The sequence below is a fragment of the Episyrphus balteatus genome, chromosome 1 (genome assembly GCF_945859705.1).
Source record: "Episyrphus balteatus chromosome 1, idEpiBalt1.1, whole genome shotgun sequence".
NCBI classification, from domain to species: domain Eukaryota; kingdom Metazoa; phylum Arthropoda; class Insecta; order Diptera; family Syrphidae; genus Episyrphus; species Episyrphus balteatus.
Genome location: NC_079134.1, coordinates 8300293 through 8318393, shown reverse-complemented (window position 1 = coordinate 8318393; position 18101 = coordinate 8300293). Strand labels below are relative to the sequence as shown.

Below are 18101 nucleotides of genomic sequence, written 5' to 3'. Positions count from 1 at the left end.
GTTCTAAACGAGATATAAAAAAACAAAAAAAAACCAACTTTCAGAATTCTATAAAAATCATCTGTACCAAATTTGAAGAAAATCCGTCCACCCGTTTAGGCTGTGGAAATGTGTACAGATGGACGCACAACCGCACAGACGCACAGACGCACAGACGCACAGACGCACAGACGTACAGACGCACGGACGGAATTGCGAGACCCACTTTTTTGAAATTCTCCATCATCGTAATGTTGGTTTTGATTAAAACCTCAAATTTTTTTTTCGACACGAAACCAATACTTGCCCTATAGAGCAAGTAAAAATGTTTCTTTTAAATCATCTTATCGCTTTTAAATTTCTTCAAGACCGATGAATAAATAAATTCTTGAAAATATTTAAAAAAACATAAGCTGTCTTAAAAAATGCTTTTAATAACAACGAAAAACAAACGACTCGGCCTGAAAGTATATCATTAGAAACATTCCATGGTTACGTACAAACAAATTGAACTTTCTGTTGATACTTTTTTGTTTTGCATTATACTTTTGTGTATGCAAACAATTTGAAGGTATTTCTTAAAATAAAAAAGAAAAGAAAAATCGTCACGTACCGGTTGAGTCAACAATGGATACCTACTCTAGTCATACATACATATAAATTTTAGCGAAATTATAACCCATTAAATTTAAAGGTAAAAAAAAACACTAATAACTTCACGTTTCTTACAAAACTAAACCATAAAATAATTTGTTAAGCTATTAAAAAACTGAATTTGATTTTTCTTCGTCTTATAATGTATTAGTTCAAGATCCCTATCGGTTTGAATATCTACCATTTCTTGTGGATTTTATTCAAATTATGTTTTTTTTTTCATTTGTTACAGCCAGCAGTTCGATACTTTGCAGCTATACATTTTTGAAATTTAAACTTACGCGGTCACTGTGGTGTATGAGTAACATTTTTTTGTATTAAAAGAAAATTGTTGTTTGAAAACAAATGTTAGTCTGTTAACTGAAATAAAATCAGTTGACCTTTATAGCATTTTTTTTACAACTATTAGAGTTATTTATGTAAGGACAACGTTACTAGAAGTGCCAAGTCATTAGTAAAGGGCGTCATACGTAATAACCTTTAGTTTTGATTGACTTTTGGTTGGTTGGGGTCATAATCCTGCAATGGGTAAACTTACAAAATTCTGTCCTCCAAAATTTTGTATTTTAAAATTATGTAAATCTAAAATTGCTGCATTTCAAATTTTTTTGTGACGAAAATTCTGTAAAATACTGTTCACTGTAATACAAAAGTATGTGATACTGTGATAAAAAAAACTGTATTATGGCAAAATACCAAAAAAAAGTTTTGAAAGATGTTACAGTTGCTGATTAATCAAACTAATTTTTGTAAGACAAGCTTACACAAATAAAAAAAAAGTGCACAACTGAGTCGTACATGCTTGCTTTGATAATAAAAAAAAATTATTAAGTTAAAGATGTTTGAGAAAATTGAAACATCTTTATTTAAGTAATCACTTGATCAAATAACTCATCACATATGAAAATTATTAAGACATAAAAAAAAAAGAATTTAAGAAACAATATAAAATTTGGTTTAAAGGTACTAAAATATCTGCTTAAATTAATTTGGCCTCCAAATGAAATATATGCCGTTTAATGAATAATAATAAATTTAACTTGTAAATAAATGAATTTTAAGATAAAAAAATTGAAAATCGTTACATAAAAATTTTCAAAAATAAAAAAAAATTGTATGCTATTAAACAGTTAATATTAAGCGACACACAAGAACAAAGTTCCAATAAATTTTTACTAATCAGGTTGGTAAAATTTTGACGAGTTTTAAAATACAGAATCAGGAAAAATTTTGAAACTTATTAAATATTATGACCTCCAAACAAGCGCATGCTTACATGTCATCCTTGTATCTTGTATGTCATTTCTTAAGTTTCTACTTTTTTTAATTAAAAAATTCAACTGTAGGTTTTTATAAAAGTCTATTTAAATTTAATTAAGTAATGTTGTATACAAATGTACCACCCATGGCTGTAGATGGCATCAATTACACTTATAATATTTTTGAAAAAAAAACTGTATTCTGTTTTTTTTTTTTATTTTTATGTTCTCATCGAGATCAGTTTAGTACTTGACGAATTCAGTAATTTTTTTTTTTAATCTTCAATAATGTCGTACATATTTCCATTTTTTTCTTTAATTTTGCCCACAATTGGTAGTTTCATTATTCTTTTCATAAGAAGGGGAGAGGGGGGCCAAATGTAACACTTTTTACTAAAACCGATGGTACTCCTACAACTTTTTTTAAATAAAAGAACCACATTTTAGCTGCAAGATCCATCACAAATTTTTTTCAAAACCTTGCGGTAATGTTGAAAAATAAAGCTTCCAAAAAAAAAATCCTGTTGTTTCAACCTACCCCATATACGGGGAAAAGTGTAACACATACCGGGGTAGGTTGTACCAAGATCTAAAAATAAGAAAAAAATAACTTTATTTGTTTATATTTATTTATTTTAATAGTAAAAACAAACCTCAGTAATGAGATTTTATAGCAGATTTGAAAAAAAAGGGATCAAATCGAAGATTTCGGAGAAGATTTGACTAAAGTCTTAAATTAAAATTAATTGAATTCATAAATTGTTTTATAAGCTTTATAAATTCAAGTGTTGGTTCAAAATGTGTTTGCAATTCCAAAATAAATACAAATTCATTTACAAGCATTCATATCCAGGGTTATATTAGGTAAAAAATTCTTATTTAGGTAAGAAAAAAGTGGGGTAAGTCGAAAAAAATCGTTACGTTGAACGTTAAAGTAAATCTTTCTTCCCTGAAAGTTGAATAAATATGCTCCAAACCGAGAAAGGTTTGAACTCTGGTACTTATTCAAAAAATTAGTTTACATTAGTTGATAACAAACAGCATTTGTTGTAATGCAAAATAAATAAAAATAAAATAAACGAAAAATCACAATTCACTTGTAAAAAGTAACAAAAGTCGAATGAATACATAATAAGAGGAGTTTTTATCTGAGTCACAATTTATGCAATCATAAATACCTAAGTGAAGAAATCTATTGGTAGGTTTTTGCATGTTACAACTTGCCCCGGAAAAATGTTACAACTAGCCCCAGCATGAAATTTTTCACACAAAATCAATTTGAATAAAAAGCGAAACTGATATAGACATAACATTTACACGCAATTTGAGCCAAAACACAAATGCATATAATAAAAAAACAGTTAGCACTCTATCTTTTTCGGGTTAAGAGGTAGACCAAAAATAAAATTAAAAAAAAAAGTTACAAACATGCTTTTTTTGGACACCACTAGTATAACTTCTCACCCTGTCATCTTATCTTAAACTGAAGAAAATGTGCCGGTAGATATGGAAAAATTGAGCATTTTTCTCCTTTACGAGTTTCTTAATATTGAAAGGAACATGGTTTTTTTTAGCTGTTAATTCTTACCCCTGTTACTTTTAGCCCCACTCTCCCCAACATTACGATTTATTAAATGAAACACATTTGGTAGGTTTTTGCATGTGTTCAAAGCTGTTCAAAGCTGCCCCAACTGTGTCAACGACATAAAATGTTGAATAAATATTTAACATTAATATTTTCATTCAAAAATTCACCGTGACTTAGTTTAAAATTTATTAAACATTAACAAAAATTGTATTGCGTTCTGAAATCAAGCACCAATTTTTGTTTAAACTCTTACAACTAAAAAACTGAAATAATGCAAAACTACTATAAAAATCACCTTCCACCAATAAATCTGCAAGCCATCTGAGATAACCAAGGAAAGTCACTGACGTTTATGGATATGGTGTTGACGGGTTCACATATCGAATAATTTCCAAAAAAGATTTATAAACTAAAATGCCCCGTGTTCAAAAGTGCCCCACTCTCCCCTACCATAAAAAAGTAAAAGAGTGTATTGGTGTTTTTGCTTATTATGAACATCTCAAGTCATGTCACACCCGTAACGCTTTTTTTTACACACGCCAAAGTGTTAAAATCAATTTGTTTTACTTGATAGCTTTTAATCGTTTTATGTCTCATTGTAAACGGGGTACTGATGATAAGCATTCAAAGACAAAGAATTAACTTGTTTCCACATACAATAATTTGTGATTTAAGGATATTAAACTTCCTTTATTAATCTAAAATGCTTTGGAGGGTCACACCCGAGACGCATTTAAATTTTTTTTTTCAATCACTTCCATGGAAAATAATTGAAAAATAGTACCATTATGAGCAAAATTGTTATACCCGTAACTATAAAAAAGCCCAAAAGCAACACAATTGTCCAAATTATTTTTTCTGAAAACCTTCAAGAATAATAAAAGTTTTTCAAACAAATAAAAACATTTATTATTCAACTCCATTCACAGTACCAACCTACTTTCGCCTCAATAATATTACCATTAATTTTTTTCAAAATCAAATACAATTAAGTATGAAAATTCATAGAAATCATCATCAGCATAATTATTTCAATTACTCTCAGGCTTTTAAACAATAACAACACCAGCGAAAATTCAATTAACAAATATGAAATTCATTTATTTTCTTTTGATTTATTTAAATAAAAACAAAAAAGCGTAAATAATTATTAAAAATTAACAAAATAAAATTCAAATAATAAAAAAAAATTAAAATAACATTCCTAATTTATTATTATTTTATCATCATAAAACTTAAACACTATACAATTTTTGTTTCGAGAATAAAATATGTATATAAATAATAATTTATTATTTATTATTGAAATCAATAATATAAATTCTCTTTTTTTTTCATAATTTTATTTACAAATTAAAAATTAAAAAAAAATATATATATAAAATACAAATCAATATTTGACCATTAAATATATATTTTAAACTATCAAAAAATCGTTTATACACAAATTGTATATTCATAGAAGTTATAAATGTATTTTTTTTCCTTTTTTCCATCGAACTAACTCGTAACTGTATCTCGTCACACAATCTACACACATCTACTAAATTATTTTTTGTTTTTAAACTAGGCAATTTCAATTGCCGGTGATGGTGGTGTACTTTTTGGTACCTAAACGAAAACAATATAAATAAATCGAAACATATTTACACAAATTCATGTCATATTATATGTATAGGAATCTCATTAGCATGCACTTGCTATCTCTCTATAATCCTTTCCAAAGTCATGCAAAATAGAATATGTCCTGCTTTCGTCCTTGTCCCCCTTTCAAATCACAAGCATCTCATGTTGGCCTCCATTTAAATAATTAATTTTCACAAATTTAGACCAAATTCGAGAATATAATTAAATTGACTTAAAAAAAAAATAATAATAAAACTAAAATAAATAAAATACAAAACACAAAACAACAACACACAAAAACCAAATCACTTAATTTTACTTAAAAATTAAATATTGGGGGCATGCTGCATGCATAATGCACCAGGACATTCAATATCCCTCTGGGATTTAACCCAAAACATATCCCCATGTAAGCCTTATCAAATAAATATTTATTTTATCAATTGCATAGCATTAGGAGGAATTGACATCATGCACCAGAATTGAGAGCAGCTTTCGAAATTTGTTGCCTGCACTTAGGAGCAAGCTCGAAAATGATGATGATGTTTTTGGCTTTGCGTAAAGTGCATGTTGTCTATGAGTTGTTTTAACCCCTCTTGTTAGCCCCTGTAAATGTGTGTTAGAGGAATAGGAACCCTTAAAATAATCACATAAATGATATTAGCCTCTATCCCCTTTCTTGCCCCTAAAAGTATGTAACTGTGGTTAGCCGTTCCATCATCCCTTTATTCGGTGGGTTGTTGTGGGTAAACTGGATGGTGAGCAATAGCACTTAATTGCATGAATAAAATGGTTTCAGAGTGAGTGGAGTTATAATGTTTTTATGACCATAATTTGATTTTTGTTATCACCGTTTCGAATCTGGGGATGGAATTTTGGAGAGTGGTCGATTGGAATATATTGATCCAGCCAAATTAGTTTTTTGAGGAAAAACCACCTAATGGATGCCACGATTGGTGGTGGGTATTTTGGATCTTTTAGTTTGATTTTTTTTAGGTTTTTTTTTTTTGTTGGTAGGTATAGGATGACGATGACTTGTTAATTATTTATCATTCCGATTTACTATAGCCCAAAAGTGGGTCTTTTTGGTCTCTTACTTTGAAACATTTGATTCTAAAGTGATGGCACATCTCACGAACCTGGAAGTTGACGAAAAAACAAGGAAAAAATTAAATATCCTGTTGATGATTATAGAGAGCCTTTTTGTGAAGTGAACTCTTAAATTTAATTAACCTACCACTCCTTGACCGTAGTGAATGTGAGCAATCGTACTGAATATCGTCAGGCCATGGACAATCCATCGTTCTGCATCGACTGACAGCTGCACTCCGAGTTTGTCGTAGAATGGAAAGCAGGAAACCATGACAACTACAACCAGAGGCCACATGAGGATGTTGAAACCGTCACATCTGGTGTCAGACATCTGAGCGACAATCAACCGGCACTGTGTGTGAAAAAGAGAAGAGAAGAACATACATGAATTCCAGTGGCGTAAGAAGAATGGGGTGCATTTTTGAAAAAAAAGCTTGTTTTGGGTAGTGATGGGAACTATCAAAAGATTTGAACTATCAATAGTTAGTAACTGAATGAGTTGAACTATCGAATAGTTCATTCATTCATTCATTTATTCATTCGAATAAAAACTATCGAATAAAACTATCGAATAAACTATCGAATAAAACTATCAAATAAACTATCGAATAAACTATCGAATAAATTATCGGATAAAAACTATCGAATAAAAACTATCAAATAAACTATCGAATAAACTATCGAATAAATTATCGGATAAAAACTATCGAATAAAAACTATCAAATAAACTATCGAATAAAAAAAAAAACTATTTGAATGAAAAAACTATCGTTTCAGAAAAATTTTTGAATGAGAAAACTATGTTATAAAAAACTATTCGAATGAAAAAACTATCGAATAAAAAAAAACTATTCGAATGAAAAAACTATCGAATAAAAAAATATCGAATGAAAAAACTATTCGAATAAAGAATAACTGAATGAATGAATGAATGATATAAAACTATCGATTGAATGAATATTTTACAACTATCGATAGTTTTATAGTTTGTATTCGATAGGTCCCATCTCTAGTTTTGGTTAATAATTGAATTTCGCAAGAAAGATGTTGAATTTTTAGTCCAAAAAGGACAGTTGTAAGGATTTTCTATTAAAAATTCGTCCTTAGAAGATTTAAACATTGAAGCCCTCCTAGATCCTCTTGAAATTTAAAGAAAATTCATCCAAGTGATAGACGGCTCTGGATGATGCTGCATTGTCCTTTGTCCAGTTTTGTTGTCCTTTTTGTCCATCATCCTAGATATACACTATCCCCTCCCCCATTCCCTCATCATCATCATTATAATAACATTGGACTCTTGTTGTACTTACAGCAATGTTGGAAAAGAGTGTTCCAAAGAGAACAAACATTATCCTTGGCTCCAAATTGATGATGTTGTTCGCTGAGTTAAACACCCAAATCATCGTTATGATGAATAGCCAGAGGAACGCAAATAATGGACGTGCCGCTTCCCAGATGGGTCGCATTTTTCCAGTCTTGTTTTTGTATGAACTGGTTTTTTTTTTTATAAAAGATAAAAATATATAAAAAATAATATTAATAAAGTAGAATGTGTTGTAAAGAGATATCTTATTAGATAGACTCTTTTCTTCTTTTGTGTGTGATGGAAAAAAAAAATGTATTCTTACTTACAGATAGATGTTTTTAATTATAATTGGATGACTTGACATCATTGCTGTTACTGGCAGAGATATTTCAAATATGTTAGCTGTTGTTAGGCCAAAGATTTGTGTTGTTTGCCAAAAGCTTGATCCAACAATGAAGGTGAAGATAAGGACTAATGTTACACCCTAAAAAAAAAAAAATGGTAAATTTTGCATTAAAATAGAAAAAGTATGTCAACATCCTAAATGTGTGTCTAGTTTGTTTGACAAATTAGGATACAAGAAAATAATGGTTCTCTTAGAATTATTTAAATTTATGATGCTGTGATGGGTTTATTTTCAGAAGATGATTTTAAAAAGTTGCCAAAAACATTCATAAGTAGTATGATGTTATGATCTTTTGATTCCAACATTATGGCGAAAATTGGGATAAAATGTTCTGAACATATTCAGGACATTAGCTATACCTACAATCGATCAGAAATAGATGAACTTTTTAACGTTTTTATTTTGCGTTGAAGATGACAAAAGCCGTGTCTATTGGTTTCTCAGTACTTGGTTCATTGCTGAATTTGTAACATTGTCCAAAGAACAACAAACGATTGCTTTTGTTGTGTATACTAAGTAGTTGAAGAGCCAAAAATTTGTAAGTTTAGACAAAAATTTTCTTTGTAAACCACAACAAACGAAGAATACTCTCAAGAAATAAATCCCACTAAGTTATTGTAATAATAAAATTAAGTTTGTTTTTCTGGAAACAATATAAAAAGTGACTTAGTCCACTTTTATAATTGATTCGTTCATTTTCAGAACATTATAAGTCCATTTGCTCAAAAAAAATTCTGACAAATTTTTTTCTGTATTTAACAAGTTTGATCTTTACTTTAAATGCAAAAATTATCCTAATATATCAAAGTATCTATTAATTATGATTTGAATTCATAGAAATAAATAAAATCATCCTTCTTGTGGGTTAAAAAAAAAAAACATTCCAAATGGACTTATCAGGTTTTGAAAATAAATCGATTCAATTAATCGTACAAATATGACTATTTTTTGGTTATTTTATTTTAGTTTCACTAATTTATTTTAAGCGCTAATTTACGTTCCTGAGTTTTCTAAAACGATTAAATTTTAGCTTTATTTCCCCATTCATAATGTTTGTTTATATTAGTGCTCTTGTTTTCTGAGTGTGTAAAATTTATTAAAAAAATTGATGAAAGTTACAAAACCATTTGAATAACTTCCAATTAATTTTTTGAATACCTAATCAAATTTTTCGAAAACAAGTTGATACATTTTTTTAAAATTTTTTGTTTTTAAGTTTGTGTACATTGCTTAAAAATTGATATACCAAATTTTACTTGGTTCCTACATAATTATCAAAAACATACTTCGTTTGAAGATAGAAATCGTTCAAAAAGATGTTTAGTAATCTTTAAAAATAAGTTAAATTTTTGTTTTCATTTCTTTTCAAATTAAATTAAATTTAACTATAATTTATAAACTGCAACATACAAAGCTTTGACATTCTAGACAAATTTTACTATAAGTGCATGGAATCCATCTTACTATTTCAGACATTTGATGTTTTGTAAGGATCTCTGCTTTTTAAACAAAAAATCTGCAGCGGTTGTAAAGAATAAGTTATAAGATCTCGTCGAAAAAAGTCGAAATCTCAAATTTCCAAAAAAAAACTATAAGACCCTCATTTGACTTAATCACATACTTTTCAACGCTTTCGCGACGATTTTTCTATTTTTGTTTTTGACATGGTAACTATTTTCTAAACGCAACGAGAGTTGAATTTTTTTTTAATCAATAGATAAATTTTTTGCAAGACTGACAATGGTATTGAAAAAATTCTAAAAAATTTCAAAACCAAGCTATTAATGGTTTTCTAAAACTAAAACATGAGGTAGACCTTTGACAAAAAAGTGATTATAGGTAGGGGAAATTTTGTTTTGACAATTTGAAAAACGTCATTCGAAAGATAATAAAAAAAAAAGTTAGGGGTCTGGTACGGATTTTTTTTTAAGTCTCTTCGTTTCGAAATATGAATTTTTGAAAAACACCTATTTATTTTGGGGTATTTTTGGGTGAGTTTTTATGTTTTTAAATTTTTTGTAGCATTTAAAAAATCTCAAGCTTATAGAACATGTAGTCTATGACTGTGCGCATACATAGGCAAAAAATTGGTATTTCAAAATATTTCGAATAACGGTAGTTTTTTGTCCCAAGTTTTTTGACCTTTTTTTAGCAGTTTTTTATTGTTATATTTTTTTCTTCTTCAACAGATAAATAAATGAAATTTATATTATAAATAGATAATAGACAGGACTATATCTGTGCAAAATTTGAATTAATTTTGTAGTCACAATTTTGAGATAACGGTAAAATAAAGTTTTATTATTCAACAGGTTCTATCTTTTGATCTAAGGCAAATACAAATTTGATTTAATTTTATTGAGCATCCTGATGATGTTACCTTTCATTTGGTATATCACACATAACATTCACTACAAGCTACACAATGTTTAATTAAAAAAAACTTGCGAAATACCTCAAAACACCTGTGGAGATCTGTTTATCATGAACAGCCACCAGTGTGGGAAGTACCGTAATCTCAGTTTTTAAAAAATTCTAACTTTTTTTCTAGGCATCGCAGAAATAAGATTAAAACGTCATTATGAAAGGTGAAATTACAAGCTTTTACATGATATAAAATTTTGTATAGGTTGTCTAAAAAAAATTGATTCAATAGCGTGAGAACTTAAATTTTTTTTCTTTTTTTGATGAAAATTGATCGAGTTCAAAAAATTCTAGCTCTTTTTGGAAATGCCTAATAGACATGATTGATATATATATTTTGAGCTGAAGCAATAAGCTTTCAGGTGGTATAAAATTTATTATAGGTTGTTATATCAAAAAATGAATTTTTGAGTGATGGAAATGATTTTTTCACTTTTTTCATAAGAAATGATTCTTTTTAATAAATTATTTTAATACTTTTTGCGCATTGTAAAAATTTAAAAATGGTTTTATTAATTAGTAGAAATATTGTATAAGGCCAAGTTTATAAACTGTCATTCAGAGCCTTTTATTGCTAGTGTTAGCTCAGGTCTTTTTCAGTGCTTCTTCAGATAAGCCACCAGTATTCATTCTTGCTATTTACAATGATGGTCAAGCGTAGATTCGACTGATTTTCATTATGCTTCTAAGCTCTAACATTAGCTTTTTTTATTTATTTAAGAAGTTTGTTTGGTATAATAACAAAATATTTCACTTGCTGAAAGATAACTAAACACAAAATTATTTTAGTGGATTATAATGATATTAAGAATTTTTAGAGCTCCACTTAAAAAAAAAAAAATTAAACTAAATATAGGTTCATTAGCAACAGTTAATAATTAATTAACTTTTTCTTTTTCCTTAATAACCCTCATTCCGGCATAGTCAGATATAGTTTTCATAGTTTTATTATTAGGTCAAAATTTAATCAAAATTTTGATCTAAAATGCAATTTATTTCAAATGCTGAATGAAAAAGAACAAATTTAAATAATATTTTCTAATGGATTTAACATTATTTTCATAATCCAGCTTTGATATGTGCTAAATGTTAATGAATACTCATTTAAGATTAATCATCAGCTTTTTAGCCACCTCTGGGGGTTAAATTCAAATGCCACAAAAAGCCATAATTTAATTTTATTATAATTATTTAAAATGACGAAAACAAACAAAAAAATTCTAGCAATTGCTTTGTTTAATAATAATAATAATTTTAATCTACTTTACTCATTATTCTTAAATATACATTTATTTTGTATTTAATTAAAAATAAAACAAACAAAAAAAACTAATAGAGCACTCTCTAATGAATTGAACATAACATAAAAAAAAAACTAATAAAAAAACATCATCTCCATTAAAACATTTTATCAACGCACTTATTTAATCTACAATTATTCTATTAAAAATTCAGAGTTAAATGGTAAATAAAATCGTTAATGGATATGCCTTAATTCACACACCCTCCCCCACGCCCCCCACATTTTACACACATTTTAATCAAAATTTAAATGTTTAGCTATAAAAAGTGATCATAAAAGCGTGTGGCACGCTCCGTGTAAGCCAGCACTTATACATAATCCATATAATGCACAAATTACGAAAATTACTTAACCACAACGATAAATAATACAAAAAAAAAAAAAAAAAAAAAAAATAGTACGTATACGCCGTAGTGTATTTGGATTTGAATGATTTTTTTCAAATAAACTTTTTTTTTGCATTGACATTTATTGGGAAAAAAATGTATATTTGTTTATTTAATTTCACATTTGAAGTGTAAATTTAATTTGAGCCTTTTTACTCAATACTCTCAAAGTCGAATATTGGCTGAATTACCACAACACTCGTATTTAATGGGATAATTATGTTTTTTAAAATGTCCGAAGTTAAGCGGAGTTTAATTTTGAGAAAATTGAGTTTTAAAGAATTTAATAAGACTGCGGCTACAAAAAATTAATTACCCATCAAATATAGGTTGCTTGTTGCAGGCGCGACCTATCAATCTCTTGATGTCAATATATTATGATGAATTGATCATCAGCGTGCGTGCATTAAAAATTTAAATATATTCACTCGTGCGAAATTCAATTGAAAGTATACGCTCGTATATTTACTCTATCTCTGTTCGATGTCAGATTAATGAGAATGTGCGTAGAGATATACTTACCCACATGGTAAAATCATAGCCCCAAGGGAGAAACATCACACCTGTACTATATTTCTCCACATGTGACAGATAGAAATTCAGAAATATATTCCAGATACAAAAGAACATCCGTTTTGGTGGCAAAAGATTGGTACCAAATAGCGTAAACATATAGATTGGTATCAGGACCGAAGAGTATGAGTCCAATCCGTGGTCAAAAAGTTCACCAAGTGGTCCACTTGTTCCGGTGCGTCGTGCTTGTTTACCGTCAATGCCATCTGTATATAAAATAGAGAGAGAGAGTAGAGTGGATGATCATCATTCAGTATAATAATGACCGGCAAAAAGGTAAACGTAATAAAATATTTTATTTTGTTTTAAAACATAATTTATTGATATTTATGTGTGTGTGTGGATAGGGGAAAATAGGGTTAGTTGGATAACATATTTTCAACGCTATTTTTGTATAATATTCTGATGCAAGTGACTTAAAAAATAAGAAGTTCTGGCTTAATAGTTTTTCTGTTTCCAATCAACTTTTTCTGAAATTGCCTTTCTTTAACCGACTTCAAAAAGGAGGAAACCGACGAAATTGAAGTTTAAAGACTAAAATTCAAAGTAACTAAAAATGAAGGTATATGAGTTGAAATCATGTTGGCTGGAAAGTTTCGAGATACGAAGAATAAAAGACTCTACTTTCTTATGATACAAATTTCATGCTCAAATTTCGGGCTGTCTACAAACTCCTACTGATCTGAGATTCTAGAGTTTTAGGGATCTGAGAAAAATTACCCTTTAATATTTTTCGGTGTTAGAAAACTTTATAAAAAAATCTTTTTTTTACTAAGCCCTGATTTTTCAATCGTCAGTTAGACTATCAGAGGAATAAATGTCAATATAAAAAAAACTTTTATTCCTAGGAATAACCTCTAACTGAGGTTCATCTGACTATTGAAAAATTGGCCATAAATGTCAGAAATACGTAGACCATAAGTATTTTTTTTTTTTTTGATAGTTTTTTTGTATATTTTTTTTGATAAAAGATTATATTTATTTATACTTTACTTGGATATTCAGGATTTATTCAGAGTTCTAAAGTGTTTACCAAAATGACGTTTTATTAGATTTGAATTTTTTTAACAAAATCCTTGGAGCCGTTTTTGAGATTTTAACTTAACTAAAATTGGTATATGACAGGTACCGTTATTTTTTGTCAAAAAAAATTAATTCTTAAAACCCTTTTGGAGAGTCGCAAATAACGCTATATACCAAGTTTGATGTCAATCTGTCCATCCATTTAGGCTGTAGCTCCTTATACAGACAGACGGACTTCCAGGACCTACTTTTTTGGCTTTCTCTATCATCGTGATGTCATGTCTGATTGTTGTCTCAACATTTTTTTTTTACGACTCCAGCAAAATAATTTTATTCTACAGGGTGTCCCAAAAGTAATGGATCAAACGAAATATGCTGATAGGCCAACTTAAGGGCTCTCAGAATTTGGTAATTTGTTCATCCCAAATCTTTACGGTTTTCGATTTAATGCAGTTTTTGTGAAATTTCAAAAATCCCGACTTTGCAACAGTATTTTGCTTCCTCCGGTCATAATTGATTTTTGTTTTTTACAATTCTTTCACTAAAACATTGGCTAATAAGAATAAATAATTATTTAATCAAAATATTTTTTATTTCATACGCCATTTTGCTGCAAATTAATTAACAGTTCCATGTTTTATAAAAACTCAATTACTTAATTTTTTTTCAGAGCAACACACTGCAAAAAATTTGTATGGTGTGACACAGGTTAATTATTTTAAAAACTTGCCGTGTTATTGCACTTTTCAAAAATGTATAAGAGTTTCCAAACTTGAAGTTAGAACAAAAGATATTACAATTTAAATGCAACAAAACAGGGCTTTTCAGAGAAAAATAACAAAGAAAAATAAACACATTTTCTCGACTGTTGTTTGTTTATTTCTTTTTGAATAAAAGTCTCTATTTTTGTTTGTTATTTTTCTCTGAAAAGCCCTGTTTTGTTGCATTTAAATTGTAATATCTTTCGTTCTAATTTCAACTTTGGAAATTTTTATACATTTTTGAAAACTGCAATAACACGGCAAGTTTTTAAAATAATAAATCAGTATCACACCACACAAATTTTTTTCGGGATGCTTGCTCTGAAATAAAAGTAAGAAATGAGTTTTTTATAAAATATGAAACTGTTAATAAATTTGCAGCAAAACGGCGTATGAAATAAAAAATATTTTGATTAATTAATTATTTCCTATTATTAGGCAATGTTTTAGTGGAAGAATAGTAAAAAACAAAAATCAATAATGAGCGGAGGAAGCAAAATACTGATGCAAAGTCGGGATTTTTGAAATTTCACAAAAACTGCATTAAATCGAAAACCGTAAAGATTTGGGATGAACAAGTTACCAAATTCTAAGAGCCCTTAAGTTGGCCTATCAGCATATTTCCTTTGATCCATTACTTTTGGGACACCCTGTATATAATTCATATATTCAAAAAAGCATTCCCGGAACACTTCCATAACTAAATAAAATGAAATTCAAATGGCTTAAAAACACCACTCGCACACAATATTCTTCATAAATTTGGACATGTCGTATTAATATCATTATTATATATTTAAATACAAAAATGCAGTTTTTGAAGTTTACAGATTTAGGTTTGCGATACCTATTTTTATGAATATATATGTATATTAAATGTATAATACAAGTCAGTTTCAGTTTTAAAGTGCCGTGCATCAATTAACCGTCATTCTGGGAACGCGTTTTTTCGGATAGGTAGGTATATGAATTAAGATTTAAATTTTACTTTATGGGTGATATTGCGATCAATAATCGATTAAAAGTTCATAATTATTTCGTTTTATTTTGTTTATTTTGTGAGATAATAAAATAAAAAAAACTATAAGTGTTAAAAACAAGGTCTATCTACTTATGAAAAAACTCTTTTTGAAATTCATTATTAACGGTGCGTAGAACCGTTTTTTTTTTTTAAATCCGATTTTCTCTGAAACTACTAGTTTGATTTTAACGAAGCTTTTTGTAAAAAAGCATTTATAAAATTTTAATATAAGCTTAAAATAAAATTTTTAAAACATTAATTTTTGGATTTTTAAAAAGTTTTGAATTTTTTTTTTTTTTTTTAAATCAAATTTTTGAAAACCGGACATTGAATTTTTTTGAAATTTAGGTTTTAGATGTTGATTAGTGATTTCTGCAAAATGGCATACCCATTTTACTTTTAAACTTTTTTTCCAAAAAATTATTTATACAAAATTAGATTTTATAAAAAATGGCTCTAACGATTTTGAAAATTTTTTTTCTAAAAATGCATCTTAATAAATCAAATGGGAAACCGACGAAGTTACGAATACCAGAGTTACGGGCGACAGAGTTACGAGCGTCAAAGTTACGCGAAACCGAAGTTACGAAAAACTAGAGTTACGAATTCTAAAGTTATGTTAAGCTATGACATGTGATTTTTGGGTTGGCAACAATTGCGAGGAACGACATGGAATTATGGAAATACAAACAAGAGATTAACATTTTTCTCATTGGTCAGAACTAAATGAGTAAAGCGAAAATGGGTGTTATTTAATCTTGTAAAATTTTGATTGGATAGGTATAGATATACATAATATGGTTTTGTTTTTGTGAGAAGATCGCAAAAACGTTAAAATAGAAAAAAACATGAGTATACTTATGTAAATTTGGGGGACATAATTGAATTTAACTTCTTATTTGTCCAACTAATATTGCAAATACGTATTTTTTTTTTCTATTAATTAATATAATTATTCATAGCGTATTTTGTAATACCCACTTTGTTATTATTTATATTAAAATAATAACCAAACCATCCCTTTTTTTACAGACGTTATTTTGGTGTGGTGAACTGTTGTTGCAATTGTTGCCAACCCAAAAATCACATATCATAGTTTAACATAACTTTAGAATTCGTAACTCTAGTTTTTCGTAACTTCGGTTTCGCGTTACTTTGACGGCCGTAACTCTGTCGCGCGTAACTCTGTTATTCGTAACTCCGTTACCATTTCAAATCAAATAATACTGCATACTTGTTTTGGAGGGCAATTTGATTTCAGTTTTTGTTTTTTTTATACATTCCTACATTTTCCAAGTTTTTTTGTTTATAAAACGTCTTAAAAATTTAATCAACTCCAAGAGCAAGATCGTGTGACTTAGTCTTGCATTTTATTTCTTTATGCAAGTAAATGAAAAAGGCATTTGGATTAATTGGATGTCAACTTTTGACATCACATTTCACATTTGAGATGCATTTACATCTCTTTAAAACTATTACGGGCTATTTGCCTGTAAGTCAAGGCCCAGTTTTTTATTAACAAAAAAAAAAACTTAAAAATGCTTTTCTCTTGATTTTATTAAAACCTTACAATGGCAACCTTGGTATAAGGTCATCAAAAAGCTAGGATTAGACGCTCAACCAAATTGTTCTTGAAAATCAGGCATTATTTTTCTTAAAAAAAAGCAGAATACTGTTGGATATATTTTTTTGTTACAGAAATATTACAAAATCCCGCCTTGTTGACCTTCTCTCAATGAGTTTCAAGTTTCGTAGTCTTAATATAATGCGGAATGAAACAAAAGGCCACTACTCAGGGTTGCCATCTGTCAAGTATCTAAAATAACCAAATTGAGTTTAGCTAAAACTCATGTTTTGCATATCTCGGCCACATGGTGCCCCAAAAAAAATACTACCGTGGATAGTAGACTAATATGTAAATCTTGTATATTTTAAAGTCTGAATGGTCACTGTGGCGTATGTGGAACATTTTTTTTTAAATATTTCTTATTGATAAGAAATTTTTTTATAAGAAAGTAATGATAACAGGTTCCCTTTGTAGTCGCTTTTCGATCATAAAAATAATAGAGTTACGGTAACTTTAACCATTACCAGATAACACTGATAGACAGTGTTTAGGCGTAGAGCTTTTTATCTTACTCCAAATACAGTGACACATTCTTTTCTTTTAAATAGGTTCAAACTAAAGTTTCATATGACATTTAATTATTTTATCTCAACAACATTAACGATGATACACTAACCCCATTTTCCACTAATTTTTTTAACTGCCAAAGGCATGTCTCATTATGATATCCTTCGAAGTCTACCACTATCATTGGCAAGGCTGACCGACACGTTGTGACGCGGTACAGCACAGCCTTATGTGTGTTGTTCAACTCACCTAGGGTGTAAGCCAGGAATATATTAATCGCCGCAACCAACCACACCCAACGTGGCACTGTCCGGTCAATGTTGTTGGCCGCTGTGAAATCCCAGTCGTAAAATGCAATTAAAATGAAAGTGACCACTGTCAAAAGGAACCCAGAGAATGTTATGAGATTCGGTGCCAGCCATTTGGGGAAGTACTGCAATAATAATAATAATTAATGTTTATATTCCTTTTTTTTTTCTTTTTCTCTGTATTTCTTTTATTATTTTTTTATCCCTTCGAGTGTCTTTTGTTGTTCGGGATTTACGAGAGTTGACCTGGACGACAC

General features: G+C 28.9%; 1 protein-coding gene across 3 annotated transcripts in view; it reads right to left on the bottom strand.

Annotated features, from left to right (window-relative positions):
• Positions 1-4789: 4789 nt before the first annotated feature.
• The window catches only part of LOC129913343 (ethanolaminephosphotransferase 1), a 30918-nt gene continuing 17606 nt past the window's right edge, over positions 4790-18101 (bottom strand). For 2 of the 3 annotated variants that reach the window (XM_055991961.1, XM_055991969.1), the window contains 6 exons: positions 17786-17969; positions 12547-12803; positions 7832-7989; positions 7510-7690; positions 6344-6550; positions 5517-6245 (listed from right to left, as the gene is read on the bottom strand). In XM_055991961.1, coding sequence (XP_055847936.1) covers positions 6156-6245; positions 6344-6550; positions 7510-7690; positions 7832-7989; positions 12547-12803; positions 17786-17969 — 1077 coding nt within the window. In that variant the 3' untranslated portion in view covers positions 5517-6155. Of the gene's footprint in view, positions 5092-5516; positions 6246-6343; positions 6551-7509; positions 7691-7831; positions 7990-12546; positions 12804-17785; positions 17970-18101 lie in introns of those variants that run through there. The other variant, XM_055991978.1, reaches the window with a different exon arrangement.